General features: G+C 38.8%; 1 protein-coding gene across 13 annotated transcripts in view; it reads right to left on the bottom strand.

The window, feature by feature from the left end:
- Tcf12 (transcription factor 12) overlaps window positions 1–18,648 on the bottom strand; it is a 271,626-nt gene that overhangs the window by 19,363 nt on the left and 233,615 nt on the right. For 5 of the 13 annotated variants that reach the window (XM_076926244.1, XM_076926246.1, XM_076926251.1 and 2 more), the window contains 4 exons: window positions 13,901–13,979; window positions 7,586–7,659; window positions 6,515–6,586; window positions 5,558–5,764 (listed from right to left, as the gene is read on the bottom strand). In XM_076926244.1, coding sequence (XP_076782359.1) covers window positions 5,558–5,764; window positions 6,515–6,586; window positions 7,586–7,659; window positions 13,901–13,979 — 432 coding nt within the window. The remainder of the gene's footprint in view (window positions 1–5,557; window positions 5,765–6,514; window positions 6,587–7,585; window positions 7,660–13,900; window positions 13,980–18,648) is intronic. The other 8 variants (XM_076926247.1, XM_076926249.1, XM_076926253.1 and 5 more) reach the window with 3 other exon arrangements.

Consider the following 18,648-nt stretch of genomic DNA (forward strand, 5'->3'; position numbering starts at 1 on the left):
TCAGGGCACTCTGTTAACGTTCTTAGTAATGTTTAGGAGTGGCGTCAGCTTCAGTGGTGAACACAAGGGCCTCCATCTTGCTTGCTGTGTCTGCAGCTGAACTCACTGTCTGATGGACATGTTTTGTGAACAACAAAGACATTCACAGGATGCTACCTCGATGGGCACATGTATTTATATTCACACTATAAACAGTAGCCTTACCCTGCTACAGCATCTGTTATCATTTCCAAATTAAATCGATAATTCCACTTTTTTTGTTTTTTAAAGTTTTTGCTTAAATTCTTCTTGTTAGTGGTTAATTCTTAGATTAAATAAAAGTAAAACTAAAACTAAATTCTGATATTTCAGTATTTCTAAACCCTATTTTAAAATGAAGTATAATAAAAAAAAATTAAAAAAAAATGAAGTATAAACCTCATTAATGTGCTTAAGACAGACTCATGTTTTATATTTAATTTAGGCAGGTATAGAGAAATAAAAAATATAAATGAAGAATAGTAAATTAAGTAAATGAAAATAATTTTAAAATTAAAAGCAAACACTAAAAAGATGTCTAAGGGCTACCCCAATTATTTAAACAAAAGGGATCCTTCATTCCCAGCTCTTTTTAAAATATAATTTATCTCTCAGATAATTTAATTTTTATGTTCATTACGTAGCTAGAATATGTTAAAAGCCCTTTGTTTTTTTTTCTGGATATTTTATTTACATTTCAGATGCCACCCCCTTTCCCCATTTCCCCTCCCTAGAAAACCCCTATCCCATACCCCCTTCTCCTTTTTGCTTTTATACAATTTTTTTAATGTTAACCAATGGCTTTATAAATTTGGTAATGCTCAATATCAATCAGAAGTGTAGCCTAATACCCAACCTAGATATATCAACTATCTTTGACTGGCGGAGACACGTGAACATCTGCCTCCATGTCTGGCCCCCTCTCTTTTTCTCTCTCATCACCTAGCTCCTCCTCTCCTTTCCTCCTCCTCTCCTTACTTCTCCTCTCTGCACTCCTCCCACCTTAGCTCCTCCTATATATCACCCTTCCTGTTAAAATAAAACTTTTCTCTCAAAATACAGTTAGAGCATAACTATACCAATTTATGTCAGTGAGGTACAAGATGGACCTAATACCCAGTCCATCATTTTGTTGACTAAGCAGAACCTCTGTCATCTCTCCTAAATAAAAGACTTAGTTCTGAACCTGGCTTTTTTTCCCCCTTGGCTTTAAAATGAATGTCAGCTGAAAACCATCCTCTCAAATCTTTTCTCTCAAAGTAAATAGCAAGGATTGGCTATGAGACTGATTTCCAGAAATCCTGAAATCCAGAATGACTGAGTTAACTGAAATTATGGGAAGCACAAAGTTAAAAACCCTTTGTGACTAAACCTCTTGAATTTTTGTAAAAGTAACTTTTATTCATTGTCATCTAGGAGGTTTACTACTGAATAAGCTTGCCCTTTCTACTTCTTTCTGAACTCTGGCTGGCTGGTTCAACTGATTCAATCTGACGTCTTCCAGCTTCTACTGAATTGTTCTGCTTGGTCTCTAACAATGGCAATCTGTTCTAACCTTCTGACTCCTTCTGTTTTCACCTGTATCTAACTTGTCTCTTTGTAACCTGTCTCTGTAAAACTGTTCCTATAAAAATTGTCTCTGAACTCTACTCCACGGGCTCTCAGCTCCCTGCCTCAATCGAACTGACTGAGTCTACTCCACTGCACTGACCTCAACTGACTGAACAGAACTGATGGACTAGAACTCAGAGGTCTGCATGCCTCTGTCTCTTGAGTGCTAGGATTAAAGGCATATACTACCATGCCTGGATATAAGCTTTTCTTTACCTGAAACTTGCTCTATGTCACGCTGGCCTTGAATTTAAGAGATTTACTTGCCTTTCTCTCCTGGAATTAAAGGTGTATCTGCACTCCCTACAGATCGCACAGACTTAGAGGGACTGTGGGTCAGTTAAACAGGCTTTATGCTATCAGTAATCTTGCTCACTGGTCTACTTGCTGTGAAGGCCCAGGAGATGGGCTACTACTATCACCTGTCTGAGATACAGACTCACTTTGTGATACAGGCTAGTCTGTCCCCCCATGCTCTGCTAAGTTGTTTTCATTTATGTCTCAACTTTTCTTCCATTTCAGTACATCTTGGCTCATCTTAAAATGCCCAAAGTTGTGGCTGATTGTGGTGGCATACATCTTTAATTCCAGCACTTAGGAGGCTGATGTAGGATCTCTTGAGTTCAAGACTAGTGCTTGTGCAGTCTACATAGTGAATTCCAGGCCAGCCAAAACTACATAGTTGAGACTTTGTTTCAAAGAGGGGAAAAACAATCAAGAAAAGGAAAAACAAAATCCTAAAACAAAACCATGCCAACACCTATTTTATATACTGATAAGCCAATTTATGATCAAAGTAAGAAACTGACACAGTAAATCTTTTTTTTTTTTTTTTTAAATAAAGGAACCTATCTCTGTAATAATGATACTAGAATTTAGTTGTGCTCTTTTCGCAGATATTGTCAAAGGCTGCTTTATTTTACAATGTCACAACTGAGCTGTTGTAGGGATGCAGGTGGAGCTCAATATTGGAGTGCTCTCCCATCAAGCATGCCATAGACTCAATCCTTATTCTCACCACACAGTCAAGTGGTGTGAAAGAGATCATATAGTATGCAAAGCTTTCTTTCCCTTCAGTGAACGGAAGATCAATCTTTTCCAAATGCTAGAAAAGAATGCAGCATCATAGTTAACCATATAGTTGGGATACTCAGCTACAGGAATACTCTTAGAATGACCCACTGCACAAACAAAACAGTATTTAAATGTCTGAAGATACTTGTGTCTATCAGGATAACTACTCTAAGTTGTAAATGGAGTGATGAAAATGAAATGTTTTTAAGAAAGTATTTTATAAATTCTACAATAAACTGATTACTTCTGTGGTCATTTTACAAACAACTATTTTAGACGTCAAACACAAACATTAACTAATGTTAAAGACAAAGTACAGAATGTAGTTTTAGTACCTAAAACCAGTTTTTCTTTTCACAATTAGAATATATGGTCATGAAGGACAATAAAAAAAGATTCTTGAAACGGAATGAAACAGACCCAAAAATATGTCTCTAAATCAAACATCTCATGACACAAAGTGGGTCCTGAGCACTGAGAAAGGCTGTGTCTTACTGTGATGACCTACTGATTCCATCCTTTGGTCTTAAGTCAGACTCACAGCTAACAAGCTGACCTTGGGAGGATGAGAGATGAGCACTGGCTCACAGAGGGGATCAGATTGTGCCAGGTGCTTTCTGAGTATAAGCCTTGTAGAAATGTATGATCTCTGTAAGGAAAGTACTGCTGACTGCCTATGGATAAGGCAGAGAGGTTAGACACTGTGTGGCAATTTGTTTAGCAGTCCTGTGCCCTCCCTCTAAGATAGTTAAGAACTGACAAAATCTTGATACACACTGAGCAACAGCCTGAGCTTAACTGCCATGGCCTGGACGGTGTTCTCAAAGAGCCAGATTCACACGACTCTGTAGATTCCTCTTTGTAGAATATTATGAGGTTTTTCCTCATCAGAATTATCTCTGCACTGGGAGGCAGATGCAGGCAGACCTTTGTGAGGCCAGCAGGGGCTATAAAGTATCTTGTTAATAGCAAGAAGATAAGAGCTATGTTCCTAGTTTTATTACACCACTCAGCTTTTTTCTTTGTGAGATAAGATCTCTCTAGGTAGCAGTGGCTGGCCTTGAACTCAGAGATCCGCCCACCTCTGCCTCTCAAGTGCTGGGATTAAAGGCATGTGCCACCAAGTCTGGCTCGACCCAAATTTTTCTAATAGTTATGGGGATGATAATTCATATCTGAGTTTAATAATTTTCAAATGTTTTTTATATTAGTTTATCGGCAAAAATTAATTTAGAAGGTGGCTAAGAATCCAATATTTCCTGACAGCCAAGACAAAACAATAAACAAAACAAAACAACATTCCTAACTGCTAAGGCCTAAGGTGGAAACACAAATCAGAAACCAGGCAGCTATCTGCTGCTTCATGTGGAGGCCTAAGATGAATACACGTGGCAGTCAGACTTACGAATGTGGTGACTAGCACCAATCCTACTCTCCAGAAACCAGGCCCTCAGCATTGGAGCACTTAAATGCTGTGGTGAGCCCAAAGTTTTAGCCTTCTTCACATAGCTCAAAATCTGTTTCACAAAAAGTATTTTGTAACATGCAGTGAACTTTAAAAACCATGCAAGAAACATGCAAACACATGGTATCAGTTACACAGCAGGCTCAAAACGAATCTTTAAAAGACAATTTGGATAAAAAAATAATCCAAGACATTCAACACAGAATTTTTGATATATATGACTTTAGGAGTCTATTCTTTTTCCTTAGTAAAGAATTATCATGTTTTTTAAAAACGGATTAAATTATTTTATTCTGAGGGGAGTATCTAAACTAGTCAGCTTTCTTTGTTACCTAACAATCATTTTAGTTGCTCCCTTATACCAGTTTTTCCCCTTTACTTGGGAAAGAGGCTAAATCTGTACCTGTACAAATTAAGTTTCACTTTTTGTAGGAAGCCGCTGTTAGTGGTGGTATAATCCGCCATTCCAAGATGGCGCGGGCATCCCGTGTCTCCACTAGTTAACAATAACTGTGCAGCTGCAAAGGCAGAAAGCCCGCCAAAGTCACTGGCCAATCCCAAGGCGTAATATTGGGTGATGAGTGAACAGCCAATCAGAAGTGAATACGTCACTCTAGGGTGTATTTAAGCTGGGCCTCTTCCTGTCTTCAGCCCTTCCGCGTCTTTTCACGTCTGTGATACAGAGTAAAGCCTCACTGTGGTGATACCTGAATTCTGCCTCTCGTGTCTCTTTTCCACGGGCGTAAGGGGACACGGGAGGTGCGCGCAACAGCTTTTAAACTTTTTGTAACTGAAGTCAAATTCCAGATAGTAACAAACAGCTGTCCTAGTCTAGAAAAATTTCCTGAATTAAGAAAATGCCTTTCTAGACTAGGATTTTTTTCTAAACTGTGGTACTAAAGACTGAATCTAGGGCCTCATATATACTACAGAAGTGCTCTACCATTGAGAGCCACATCTCTAGCCTTGCCCAAACTGGCCTTGAACTTGCTCTTCTCCTGGATGAGCTGAGATGACAGGCCTGTGACATGGTCCCAGCTATATGGGGCCTGTAAAACTCAGTCTTACTTCACACACTATGCTATTCATCCTTCCTATTTGCTATCCAAGACACACACTGCCATTCCAATGATTATACATCAGGAAAAAGGACCTGGCTGAAGCTAATGGGTCTCTATAGAAAGTTTCTTCTTTTTGTATGTGGCTACAGCAGAATTTGACAGGCTAAACACTAGCCAATGACTTTACTGAAGACAATAAAGGAAAACATAAAAGGCTCCTTTTAACTTTCCATTCAAGAGAGATGCCTCCTCTTCTAACTTTTTTCTCCAAAATTTCATGAAAAACAAAATTAGGAAAACAGGGATTATTAAGACGACCATGATTTACCATCGAAGCTGATCGACTATTTGTAACAAGGCTTGATCCTCCATAGTTTGAATTGAGGTTTCCAATTGATGCATTATGGGATGGTCCCAACAGACTGTGTATATCACTGTGGCTAGTAGGCAGACTGGTAGAAGGTCCAACTGCATGGTTCCGTAGCACATGGATCGCATCATCCAGCCTGTCTAAACGGTCTTCCATTCGAGACTGCTGTAAGGATTGAAAACAACACGGGGGAGGGGAGGAGTTACCAGTAGTGTATCTACTCAATTTACTAAGCTGTTATATCTTCTATTCAGGAATATATGGAAGGCAGCCAGTGCAATGCAGTATCAACTAGTTTCAAAACCGACTACCTGAACTTCAAATCAACAATAAAAAAGGCAGCTCTCTTCAGACTATGATGAATTTTCAAAACTGCAGATCCAAGTCACTGCTTTAGAAGATGAATTTACCAATCTATCATGAGGTTATTTCTTTTAGCTTCTATAACACTTGAAGTCTTCCGTGCCAATACTCAATCACAGCTGATAGAAAGGGAGAAACTGTACAATGGTCTCTGAAAGATGTCAATTTGGGGAAAGGCACTCAAATCTAATTAGTTTAAGTTTAAGGTGAGTAGAACACACCTATCTTCAACCGTGTACACATCCAGATAAGTTCTTTAACAAAACTGAAGGAAAGACATCCACTACCCATGGGCCACACATGCTTTATACACAAACACATTAGAATTTTGAAAACCAAAAGCACATGCCAGTACAGCTCTAAAAGGAAGTCATTATAAACAAGACAAAAGTCTACTTCTACACACTGCTACAAGAGCTGCAATGCTCATTGTTGGATTTTTTTTTTTTTAAAGATACTGGAGTCTGTACAGCTTGATAATTTTAAATGAATAAGGGACGTATAAGTAATTTAAACACACACAAAAAAGGCACCATCTAAATGAAATAGTACCTCACAGACATCCTTTAAGAAGGACATTGCATCTTGCAAATGCTCGTGAAGTTGCTGCTCAACTCGATTTTTCTGGCAAAGTCAAGACAGAACAGGAGGCAAAGCACAGGTTAAGATTAACTCCAACAGAGTCGAGGAAACAGCTGATGTGCTTGCTGGCATAACCTGTTAGTAAAGTTAATGTGGAGACCTGCAGGATCTATTTGTGCTGAGTTCTGAAAAGGCTGAGATGTAATAGGGACTCACAGGGTTAGCATCTAAACAGCACACACTGCTTGGGTTTGCTTGCAAAATATGTGAGAAGACAACTTTCCCTCAACTTAAAATATTTTGTTAGGCACAGAAAAAGAGTGTTTCTGTTTGAAACACAGAATTACTGAATGATAACGTGACTTAAAAATATTACCAGATCACACTCATTTGCTTATGTTTATTATATTTTGTGATTCTGGGCTATAAATGTAAACACATCAAAGCAACAGTAGTAAACATTCTATCACAAATTCTTTTACCTTGGAGTGCTAGAACCAAGAAAGCTCCTCCACTGTCCTATTTGTCTGACAAGCAATGTTATACTGTGTGATTTGTACATTTTTATTATAAGAAAATATCAGAAATACTTCAATAATAATAATACATTAATGTAAAAGTCTAATATAAATATAATAAAAATCATTATGAAACATTGGATTTGATTTTTAAGTGTCTTTTTTAGGTAAATTTCCTTTTACATATATAAACATTGACAGAATAGAAAAATTAAATCATATTTTTCACAGAAACAAAAATCCTTCATATTCCTTTAATTCCAGTTGCCTGGGTAAACCTAATCTCCCAAAAAGCAGATGACAATAAGGATACCCAAAATGTTATATTGTCTTCTAAATTAGGTCGTGTGTCAGCAAAGAATTCGTATGTAATGGTATCCTACTGCTTCTTCGCTGTTACATAAGATTTAGCAACAACAAGAAAATTACTACCAACAACAACAACATTAACAAAAAGTATACTCCTTCTATACTATAATGCAAAATTCTGTAACACCTGTAAAGACCAGTGGAATGTTCTTACCAGGGAGTGAAGGGAGTTTTCATAGCTTGGGGATGAAGGAGCTTGCCCTCCAGCTCTGGGCCACTGACTGGTACCTGTCAGACCAAAAAGCATTCACAAGTATGGATTAACTCGGTGTCACAGTAATGCTAAGGAAAGGGTAAAGATACTCAGTAATCATAAATAATGAAAACCTTGTTTACCCTTCAGCATATTTTTAGCAGCTTATAAGCATAGAACATTGGACAACTCTCCATTATTAATATGCCATTTTAGTAAATTGAGTAAACAGGAAAAAAACACTGTAAAACATAGTTTCATGCTTATATATTCTTTAGACTTTATCTACACACATGTACATCTTTGAAAATGTACATCCTTTAAAAAAATGTTTTGTTCCCCACCATGGCTTTACAGTCTTTGATAAATAATGACATTAATATTATCTGTTTCTCTGTACCATAATTTGCTTAACTACCTACATCTCATAACTGGCTTTTTTTTACCCCCCATTTGAGACAGGATCTCGCTATGTAGCCTTGGGTGTCCTGAAACTCACAAAGAGCTCTGCCTGCCTCTACCTTCCAAGTGCTGGGATTAAAGGCATGCGCCACCATGCTCTGGCTGGGTTTGAACAGCAGCAATGCTATTGTGATTGCTGTCACAACGTATATAACTATTTTTTCCTTTGGAGAGAACATTTCCAAATGAAGGAGCACTTTTCAACTTAAAAGAGTACACACATGCTCATGTGTATCTTCCGATAGTGCATATAATGAAGCAGTTTTAAAGGTTAAAATAAAATGTACTAGGTACACCTAAAAAATTTTTTTAGGTGGGAGTTACCATAAGCTAAAGACCCCAAATTATTGAAACAAAAAAAATTTCAATCATTTTGGGCCAATGTTCTTCCAACTCCTTGTGTGATTAGTCTGTAACAGGAGCAAGATTATCATATCAGGTGTTCTAAAATGTTTGAAGACAGGACAGTCAGTAGGCACAGAAACATTTTGCAAAGCAGGCAGTTTTTATGGATCCTCATGAGCTTAGCTTTGAGGATGCAGAAGGATGCATTGCATCATTTACATGAGAAATCTGCACCCAGAAGACTGTATGTGCATGTTGGGAACTGAGCCAGGGACTCAAACATGTTAGGTAAATGTTCTATCACTCATTAACTATTATTTCCTAGCTATTTTTGGATAGTGATATAAACAAACCATGCAAATATCTACCTCTAAAATATCACCAATTTAAATATATATATGTATATATACACATATATATGTATATATATCACATATTTAAACTTACTTTGTTGTTGGTATTATTGTTATCAACTGGGCTATTCACATTATTATTATTACTGTTATTATTATTGCTGCTGCTGCTGTTGTTATAGACTGGGCTATCCACTGTACAACACAAGGTTAAAATAGAATATTAGCAGGGCTAAATCAGTGAGATACCTCTTTAAACTTCACACAAATTCTGAGCTACACTTCACGATCAAAGGTTCTATAACTATTCTAATAACCTAATATTTTATGTTGTTGATCACAAATGGGATAACATATAGTTATAGGCATTCAATGGAGGCTGGGGATGTAGCTCAGTGGTAGAATGCTTGCCTAGAAAGTGCAAGTCCACACAGACAGGAGCCTGATATAGCTTTCTTTTTAGAGGTCTGCCAGAGCCTGTCATATACAGAGGTGGATGCTCACAGCTAACCATTGAACTTAAATATCCCAATAAAAAAGTTAGAGAGAAGATTGAAGGAGCTGAAGGGGTTTGAGGCCCCACGGGGAGAGCAACAATACCAACCAACCAGAATTCCCAGGGTCTAAACCACCAGCTTGGGAGCACACAGGGAGGGATCCATGGCTCCAGCTGTATATGTAGGGGAGGATGGCCTTGTCGGGCATAGGTGGGAGAGGAGATCCTTAGTCCTGTGAAGGCTAGACGCTCAGTGTGGGGGCATTCGAGGGCAGGGAGGTGGGTGGGGGCACACCCTCATAGAATCAGGGGGGGGTGGAATAGGGGGTTTCTGGGTGGGGGAGGGAAATGGGGAAAGGGGATAACATCTAAAATGTAAATAAAATATCCAATAAAAAATCATGAAAAAAAATGAAAGTTCAAGTCCCCGAGTTTGATCCCTATTATGAGATACAGACAAAAATAAAAGAAACAACTACTTTTATCTTGATCTGTTTTATAAAGATAATCTTAAGAGATATGAAAGCATGTCACCAAGCTTTCTTGGGATGTCTTTCTTGGGATGTAACATTAATACCATCTCCTTCTGTGTATAGATTTATAATGTAATAACAATAAACAGTAAATATATAAAAATCTTGGCAGTCTTGGAGCACTGGTACCTTATTAGCTATGAATGAGACCTTTGAGTGGGGTGGGAATCAGATTCTAGACAGACTATAATGTTAGCTAGCATGCATTTGTTACTAGATAGTGCTGTAGCTTCATTTCTTTGTAAAATTAGCATGAGGGTAAAATACACAGGTTAAATTTAGAATCACACTGGTGCCTCTAGCATGTAATTACCAACTGTTGCACACAGGAGAATAGAGAAGATGAAGTACAGGAGCTTGAAGTCTTGGTGTGACTTAGATTAGGCTGTTTTCCCTGCCTGAGTGCATCACTTTTATGTTTGGTGGTGGACATGTCCACAAGGAGATCACATACTTTGTGGGAAACAATTTCTTTAACTGTCCTGTGGTTGGTTGTTTACTAACTAGACACTCTAAAAGATCTTAGTTTTGAAGAATTATAGAGAATTCACTTGTTAAAATTTATTGAACATTTAAAAGAAGCAAGCTAGGTAGTGACCAGGGTTAGAGCTAAATTATTTCTGGGAATAATCTAAATTTATGCAGTGTTTCTGATCTGCTCTTACTGTCACAGGGCTTAGGACGTAGAACTGGCTCATAAAGGAAGAGAATGGACACCTCCTTCTGTATGGCCCAGGGTACTCCCTTCTGTACAGCCCAGGGTACTTCTAGGTTTTAGTTCATTTATTCGTGTTCTCTCTCTCTCTCTCTCTCTTTCGTTTCTGAGACAATGTCTTACTATGTACCCGTGGGTGGCCTGGAACTTGCTACATAGACCAGTCTGGCCTCAAACTCATAGAGATCCACCTGCCTTCTGCCTCCTGAGGGCTGGGATAAAGGTGTACACAATGTGTGGTTCCAGTTATTTCTCTTATTCCAGGCCCCCCAATAGTTTCTTTTTGTAACCTCACTCTAAACTCAAGTCTTCCTGGGCCTCCACCCTATTCTACTGGAGTCCTAATCCTTACAGTTTACCACAACACGCCCAGTCATTCTCTCTGCACATGACTAGAAGAGGAGGGCAGGTACTTTTTCATATCCAGATCTGTACTGTGCTCTTCCCTTTACACTCACAAAAGTCACACTCCTCTTACTAAGTTTTACTTCATGAAACCCATGTCCTAACCTGACCACAACTCAGTGTCAGTTCTGTGGCTTATTTTTATTTTCTCATCTTAACTGGAAACTTGCTGAAGTACGGCAAGTATTTTACACTGGGTATGCTCACAGATGACGTACACAACATAATGTTTGGGTTAAACTAACAAACTTAGGTTCAACTTTTACTGTGAGGTTCTGAGAACTGCTACCAGGTTCTAACATTATAGATATTCCTCATCTATATTCCATATGAAGGTAAAGAAAGTCAAGGAATGTTCTGCTTGCCTGCCTCCCAAGCAGAACTGAACATATTTGCCTAACATAAATGTTGTGCCACTTCCAAACCGTAGTAGGCACAGCCATTTCTCTTTCACCTTGTTGGCAAAGTCCTGAGTTTGTTCAAGGAGATGAAGGATGGGCCTGTCCTCTCCAAATACCATGACAAAATAATTCTATCCCAACTCTGAATAAATCCCAATACCTAAGATAAACATGTCAGTTCTATTGCAGAAGGAGGTAACTAAGGCAGGCTCAGTGCTGGCCAGTGAACATGAGATTAAGTCTATAGGAGAGGCTTCTGGAAAAGAATTCTTAGAAGACAAGGGAAAAAAAGTCTCCCCTGCCCCCACTGGATACTGTTTGTGGTGTCTCAAAGCTGTTAGAAGGATTTGCTAGGAGACAGAGCAGGAACTCTGATACGCAGATTTATAGCTACCCTGCTATGTGTTTCTTGTCACTTAAGAACAAATGCTCACAGGCCTTTAAGCCTAGCACCTGGGAGGCAGAGGCAGGCAGATCTCAAAGTTTGAGGCCATCTTGGTCTTCATTGCAAGTTCCAGCCCAGCCATTAGTACAATGTCTCAGAAGCTTATTCATAAAAATACGTAAAAATGTATGCTTCTGGTTTGCAGAGTTCTGGAGGAAGATGAGGTGGATTTATTCAAGAATGACAGCCATGAAGCTGCCTGTGGGTCTATGCTCACAGACCCTGTGATGAATCTGTTTGTTGGATATAAGGAACAGGGCTAATTGGAGAAGACCCACTCATTCCAGATAACAGATCAAGACCACATAAGGTACAAAGCAATCTCTACAGCCAGGAGCTTTGGTTTGCTGTTTCCTTTTCTTTTGACTTTGAATGTTTATCTTCTGGTGCTTTTCCTGTCACCCTGTTTCTGCTCTTTCATGGTGTGGTTATTCACGGAAACAAGGGAAGTAGAGACAAGTACCCTAAACAGAGAAGCAGGAGATGCACCTTTATAATACTCTATAGTGTTTCAGCAGCATGATGTGAAAACAGTTCTTTTTATTTATTTTTTTAAGATGTATGTATGTATGTATGTATGTATGCATGTATGCATGTATGCATGTATGTATGTGAGTACACCATTGCTCTCTTCACACACACCAGAAAAGGGCATCAGATCCCATTACAGATGGTTGTGAGCCACCATGTGGTTGCTGGGAATTGAACTCAGGACTTCAGAAAGAGCAGTCAGTGCTCTTACCGCTAAGCCATCTCTCCTGCCCCCCAAAACAGTTCTCTATGACTGCTCAATTCAAAGGAGGCTCACCAGCATTATACAATCAGCAGTCTACATTTTGAGCAGTAATTTGAGTTATAGGAAAAAGAGTATCATCAGCTAAGCCTCACCAAGGGAGGAGACCTCAGACTTGACTCACCATTCTCAGTTTCACTCATGCCTTCTTAGAGGCTGAGCTCCTGGCTCCTCTCTCATGATTAGTAAGCACAGTAAAGGCAGACAGGTCATATAAGAAAGTGTAAAAACAGGCTGTGGCAAAAATTATGCCGGGAATTTTGGTAAAACACTGCCAACAGTGAGCAGGGTTAAGTTCCATCCTTCTCTCTAACTTCAGCTCTGTTACACAACTCTAAGTCAGTGGGTCTTTCATCATCTTGCCTATGTGAGCAACAGCTGCTTAGCATTTACTAGACAGCTGAAGCCATGATGTCTGAAAAAGTGGCACAGTCTGTTACTAGCCGGAAGCAGCTGCTGCAGCTCAGCATGTCCATCCTGGAATGTGGATGAGTAGAGACATGGGCTATCACAAAGCACAGGTGACAGCAAAAGCTGTGACTTCAAGAAACCCAACACAAGGCTGGATCTAACTGTAGCCAGACTAGAAAAGCGGGACTGCTGCTGAGGGTGACTGGCAAGGTAGGGATGTGGTGATCCCACTCACTTGTGTAGTAACATCTCCTTTTCAAAACAAACATTTTTCTTTAGCAAGTCCAACCCCTCCAAAGTTGCTTAAAAAAATATGGGTAAAGTTTTAAGATTATTGCTTGAAAGATATTTTCATATAACTTTACTTAATCCTAATACAAAATATTATCATTTATAATACAGTTCTACAACTTGTCAAAATTAATGTTAAAAATCAGGAGAAAGGCAAACAAAGTGAACCCCTTAGGCAGCTTCCCTAATGCTGCTCACCCAGCATTATCATCCTCTGGTAAGTTTTCATATAAAAATGTGAAATAATGACCTAGTAGTCCTAAAGGCTTTTTGTTTGTTTGTTTGGAGTCAGGGTTTCTCAGTGTAGCACTGGCTGTCCTGGAACCAGGATGGCTCCGAACTCAGAGCTCTACCTGACTCTGCCTGGGATTAAAGGCATGTGTCACCACCACCCAACTACAATTGTTACTGGAAACCATCACAGATTATTAAAAAAAAAAAAAACAAAAAACCTAGGAAGATACACTAAGTAATTCAAGATGAGCAAATATTTCAATATTTCTTCAAATTATATCAAAGTCAGAATACTTTTCATAACTTAAATAAAATTTTATTGAAATTTTGTTGACTCAGAAATATTTCCAAGTAGAAGACTTACACATGTTATGAATAACAGAGAAACCCACCTGTGAGAGGTGAAGGAGATCCCACTGGTGTTGATGGGTTTGATGGAAAACTACTGCTTGTGTGGTCAGGAGAATAAATCTAACCAGAAAATAAGAGACACATATGCATCAGAATACAATAGCAGCAAAAACACAAACCCATTCATGGTGCTGTTTTGTAATCTTAGTTCATACCACCCAAGGCTCACAGTGACAACACTTTTAATCAAACTATATACTGTTTTGTAACTAAAGTTTTGAAGACCAAAGGAGCTTCAGTTTTTAAACTACAACAAAAATTTACATAATTTCAAATGTGAAAGGAATAACACAGGTATTTCTTTATTTTTGATTTTTTGTTTGTTTGTTAGTTTTAAAGACAGGGCTTCCCAAGATATCTATTTTTCTTAATTACTGTGGTTGGAAAGTTTCTAATTATCAGCAGAAAATCAAGATGTGAGGTTGAGTATGGCTGTATCTCTGTAATCACCAACACTTGGGAGGCAGAGGCAGAAGAACACAAGTTCAAAGCCAGCCTGGGCTAAATAGCAAGCTACAAGCCACGGAGAGTTGTCCCCACAGCTGTGACTAGTCCTTGGAAGGCAGAGGTGAGATTGTAACTTTAAGGCCAATCTGGGCTACATATTCAGTGTCAGTTCTGCTCATACTGAGGTTAAGTCTTTACCTCGAAAAACCCCAAGCTATTATAACGATAACATATCTGAAAAGTAGACAATATTTAAAGAATATATTATCAAAGTAATATAAAAACAATAATCTCACAAAAATACTTAAAAAAAAAGATGGTGGCTTTTAGGTTGTTTTGTTCTAGGTATTTTGAGTCAGGGTCTATGTTAGTAATCAGGATCCTGATAGACTCAGACCTTGAATTCGTAATCCTTTGTAATCCTTTTGACCTAGCCTGCAAGTTCTGGAGCTGCAGGTATGTCCTACCAAGCCTGGCCTTTATGCATTAAAATGGTCTCTAAGTCTGGCATGGTACCTCACAACTTTAATCTTAGCACTTGGCAGAGGCAGGTGGATCTCTGTGAGTTCAAGGCAAGCCTGATCTGCATATTGAATTCCAAGACAGTCAAGGCTACACATAGAAACCCTGTCTTAGACAATCCCACCTTCTCCAGCACTCTACCCCCACCCCCTGCCCAAAAAAACCCAAAACAAAAAGCAAAACCAAAACTTAAAAACCAACCAAACAAAAAGTCTTTGAAAAGATGGGCAGTGGTGGCACATGCCTTTGAGCCCAGCACTTGGGAGGCAGTGGCAGATGGATTTCTGAGTTTGAGGTCAGCCTGGTCTGGATCCATGTCTGTTTTCCCAGTGTTGGGATTTTAATAAGTGATAAACTGAAATTTATTATAATCATCAGTAAAAAAATTCTTTAAAAATAGAATTTATCTTAGTATTTAGGTAATGCGGATCATAAAACAGAAAAAAGAAAATGAAAGAGCTTGTTATAGATGACTTCACTTCAAATCCACAATATGGCATAAACTTTGGGAACAATTATGTCTTGAGGTTCTGTGATTGCTGAGATTTGCTATGTGAATCTCACAGTTAGGTAGGCAAAGGCTTTCTCGGGTGTGAATGGACTGCCAATTCTTCAGCTCTGCCCTTTCAATGAAGCAATCCCTAAGTAAGTCAAATGCTGGTTAGAGTTCCTCCATGTGGAAGAAAACAGTTTATATCCTTTACTCTCGTAAAGAGAGCACACATGTGGGAGGAAGAGTGGCCCAGCAATACCGGTGTACAGAAGCCTTCTGGTGGCAGATCACCTCACCAGCCTGTATCTCTGCAGGCTCATTCCATCACCAAAACAAACTCAATCACATTATTTCATAAAAATAATTGTGGTTACTTTAGAAGTCCTAAATGCCAGGCTTCTTCTTTTTTTTTTTTTTTTTTTTTTGGCAAAGACCTTTCTAAATGAAGATTTTTTTTTCTTCTCTATTTTCTGGTCTTAAGGGACTCCAATATTGGTACTTAAAGAAGAAAAAAGTCATGTTAAAAATGGAGGTGGTAGTGGCTAAAGAGTTTGGGGCAGGAACAGAGTCAGAGCTCATTTTACATGCAGCCCACAGGCACTCATAGTTAAATGGCCAATGATAAATAACTCCCAGTACCTTCTGCCAGACTTAAATGATAATATTCCTCATTTTACTGCAACAAATGAGACTCCTCCTCCTATCAGTCATGGTCTATTCCAGTCAGTAGGGTGCCAATAAAGCCAGAGGCTAATGAAAAGAGCTTCAGACAAAAAGAAACAATGGAGAGCTCCAGGCCCAACCCTGGAACTGAGAGTCCAAGGTTTTAAACACTGAAGCTTTTGGACATTTCAGTTAATCTTTATTATGCTAATGTTATTGAGTCTAAGGAACAAAGGAACTTATTTCAGGAATTACTTCTAAACGTCAACTTCCCTGGATTTTCTTTTCTTTTGTTAGAAACTACTGACCATTTAACTATCTAGATTAAAACACACACATTCTCCCTCTCTTCTCTCCCTGGCTCATAGAAATCAAAACATAAATTATCACAAAGAAGTCTGATATAATCAACAAAGTTAAACAGTCCTCTCGTTTGATCTCTTCTAAATTAAAGACTGAATGTTTTGATATGGTATTAGGCACTGAAATAAACCAGATGTTTCTTCCTCCATATAACTCTCCATGGGCACAGTCTTAAAGGGTGATTGTCTGGCAAATGTTCAGGGACACACAGATTTTTCCTTTCCTTCTATCTACCCACGTCTATTATCTAAACTAGTGCACAATCCACGGGGCTTTGGGGACTTTGTGTAAATACCTTCATGTACAATTCTCTTTCTTGCTATCCTGAGATTAAGACCACAATTATCCAGGCTTAAACCTAAAATAAAAGAACCTTTGCAAATGCATTATCTGGCCTTACATGTTTAATCACACAGCATTCTGTGTGTTCTTTAAAACCTAAACTGAAGAACAAAGGTTGTACCCTCTGGTGTTTCACACATGAAAGACCTTCTAAGGCAACTAGGGAACTAGAATTAACTTCTAATGACAAGAGCAGTATTTTCCCATCAAAAATAGATGCTGTTATTATACTAGCGATACCACAGTCTAACCATTTGTAATACTTAACATAAATTTCTGATATGCATTCAGATTCTCAGGTGTAATCCTCCTTAAGTTTCTTCCTCTCATTTCTCCTAATTCTTCCAATCTCCAGACAACTCACTGGTTTTATTTTTTTTAGTACATTTTAAGAACTAAGCATTATCAATGAGAGTCTGCATCTGTAAGGAAAGCTGAAGAAACAATGGTATTGGAGAAGTAAGGGAGGCTGAAGAGTTAGGACACGTGCACATGCGGGTCTGCAGTGACAGAGCAGATGGGATCCATCACTCTCAGCTAGGACAGAAATGATTTATGGAATGACCTGGCTGTTCCCACTTAGTAACAACACAGGATGACAGAGATGAGTTTCCATGACAACCAAAGCCCACCCACTAGCTAGATTAAACATTTCTTCCTAGCTTCCACTCATAGTGAATTTAGATTTTTTTCTCCAAATGCCATCCTAGTTTGTCTAGCATGCTGTTTATGGTATGGAAGGAAAAATTCAGGCTGTCAGGGTAACTGAAGGAAGCTTGAAGGGTAACTTGAAGGACCACTGAGAGCATCACAGAGTCCTGGCTGCTCACACCACAGTTTCCTTACAGACACTTCCTCAGGAAAAACAAAACGAAACAAAACAAAACAAAACAAAACAAAAATTCCCAAATGGAGGTTTTATTTTTAAAATTTGCTTAATATTAAGAGTCAAATACTACTTGTCTGTTTACATGTGAATGAACTATCTGCTACTGGATCTTCTAAGATGAGCAGGCTGAACATGGCATGACAATCAAATAGCCAAGAAGACTTCTTCTTACACATGAAGTTTTCTTCAGGGGTTAAAAGGTAGGGATAACTCTCTCCAATTACCTTGCACACCTCCGAGACAGCCCAGTCCCTACAGTGCAACTCCCTAGACACACACAGCAGTGGAGAGGGGCCTCTGAGGCTGGTTCCCTGAGGGTTCTATTGTATATCAGCTCTACCCTTGGTAGCTAGTGATGGCTAGGACAAACTACTTAACCTTTAAACCAGTTCCCCCACATACAATGTAGGTGTGATAATTCCAACCTCACAGGGTCTTCCTGAGAATTAAACAAGCGGGGCACAACGATGCTCACTGCAGTGCCAGGCAACCAGAAAGCGCTCAGACCAGCGTTGGCCATTCTGTGGGTCTGTACTACCACATCATTACGCACGTTCCAAAACTAATTCCAGCAGACATTTACTGGGCTCCACTGCGTACAGGACTCCACTACATGGTATAAGAGTATGACTTGGCTTCATTTCTCAAAAACAAAAACAAAAACACACCCCAAAAAACAAAAAACCCCTCATACTTAACAGCTATAGAGAAAGGTTTATTTACTCAAACAATGCATAAAGAGGTTTTTCTTTAAGAGCTCAACAGCTGCTCACTCCCAGTCACATGTTAGAGTTCTGCTTTCTCTATCAATAGCAAGTATTTAAGAAAGTTCACTGCACTTCAGACAAAATATAACTCTAAGAGACATACTGCTCAAGAAAAAACAGTCTAATGAAAAACTTTATAAGGCAAAAAGCATAATTTGAATTTCAAGAATTAGATTTGACTCTTTTTCAATAATTAATACTCTTCTCTCCTTTCTGGCCTTAGCATTCCAAATTAATTGTAAC

Source organism: Arvicanthis niloticus, chromosome 27 (assembly GCF_011762505.2).
Source record: "Arvicanthis niloticus isolate mArvNil1 chromosome 27, mArvNil1.pat.X, whole genome shotgun sequence".
Taxonomy (NCBI): domain Eukaryota; kingdom Metazoa; phylum Chordata; class Mammalia; order Rodentia; family Muridae; genus Arvicanthis; species Arvicanthis niloticus.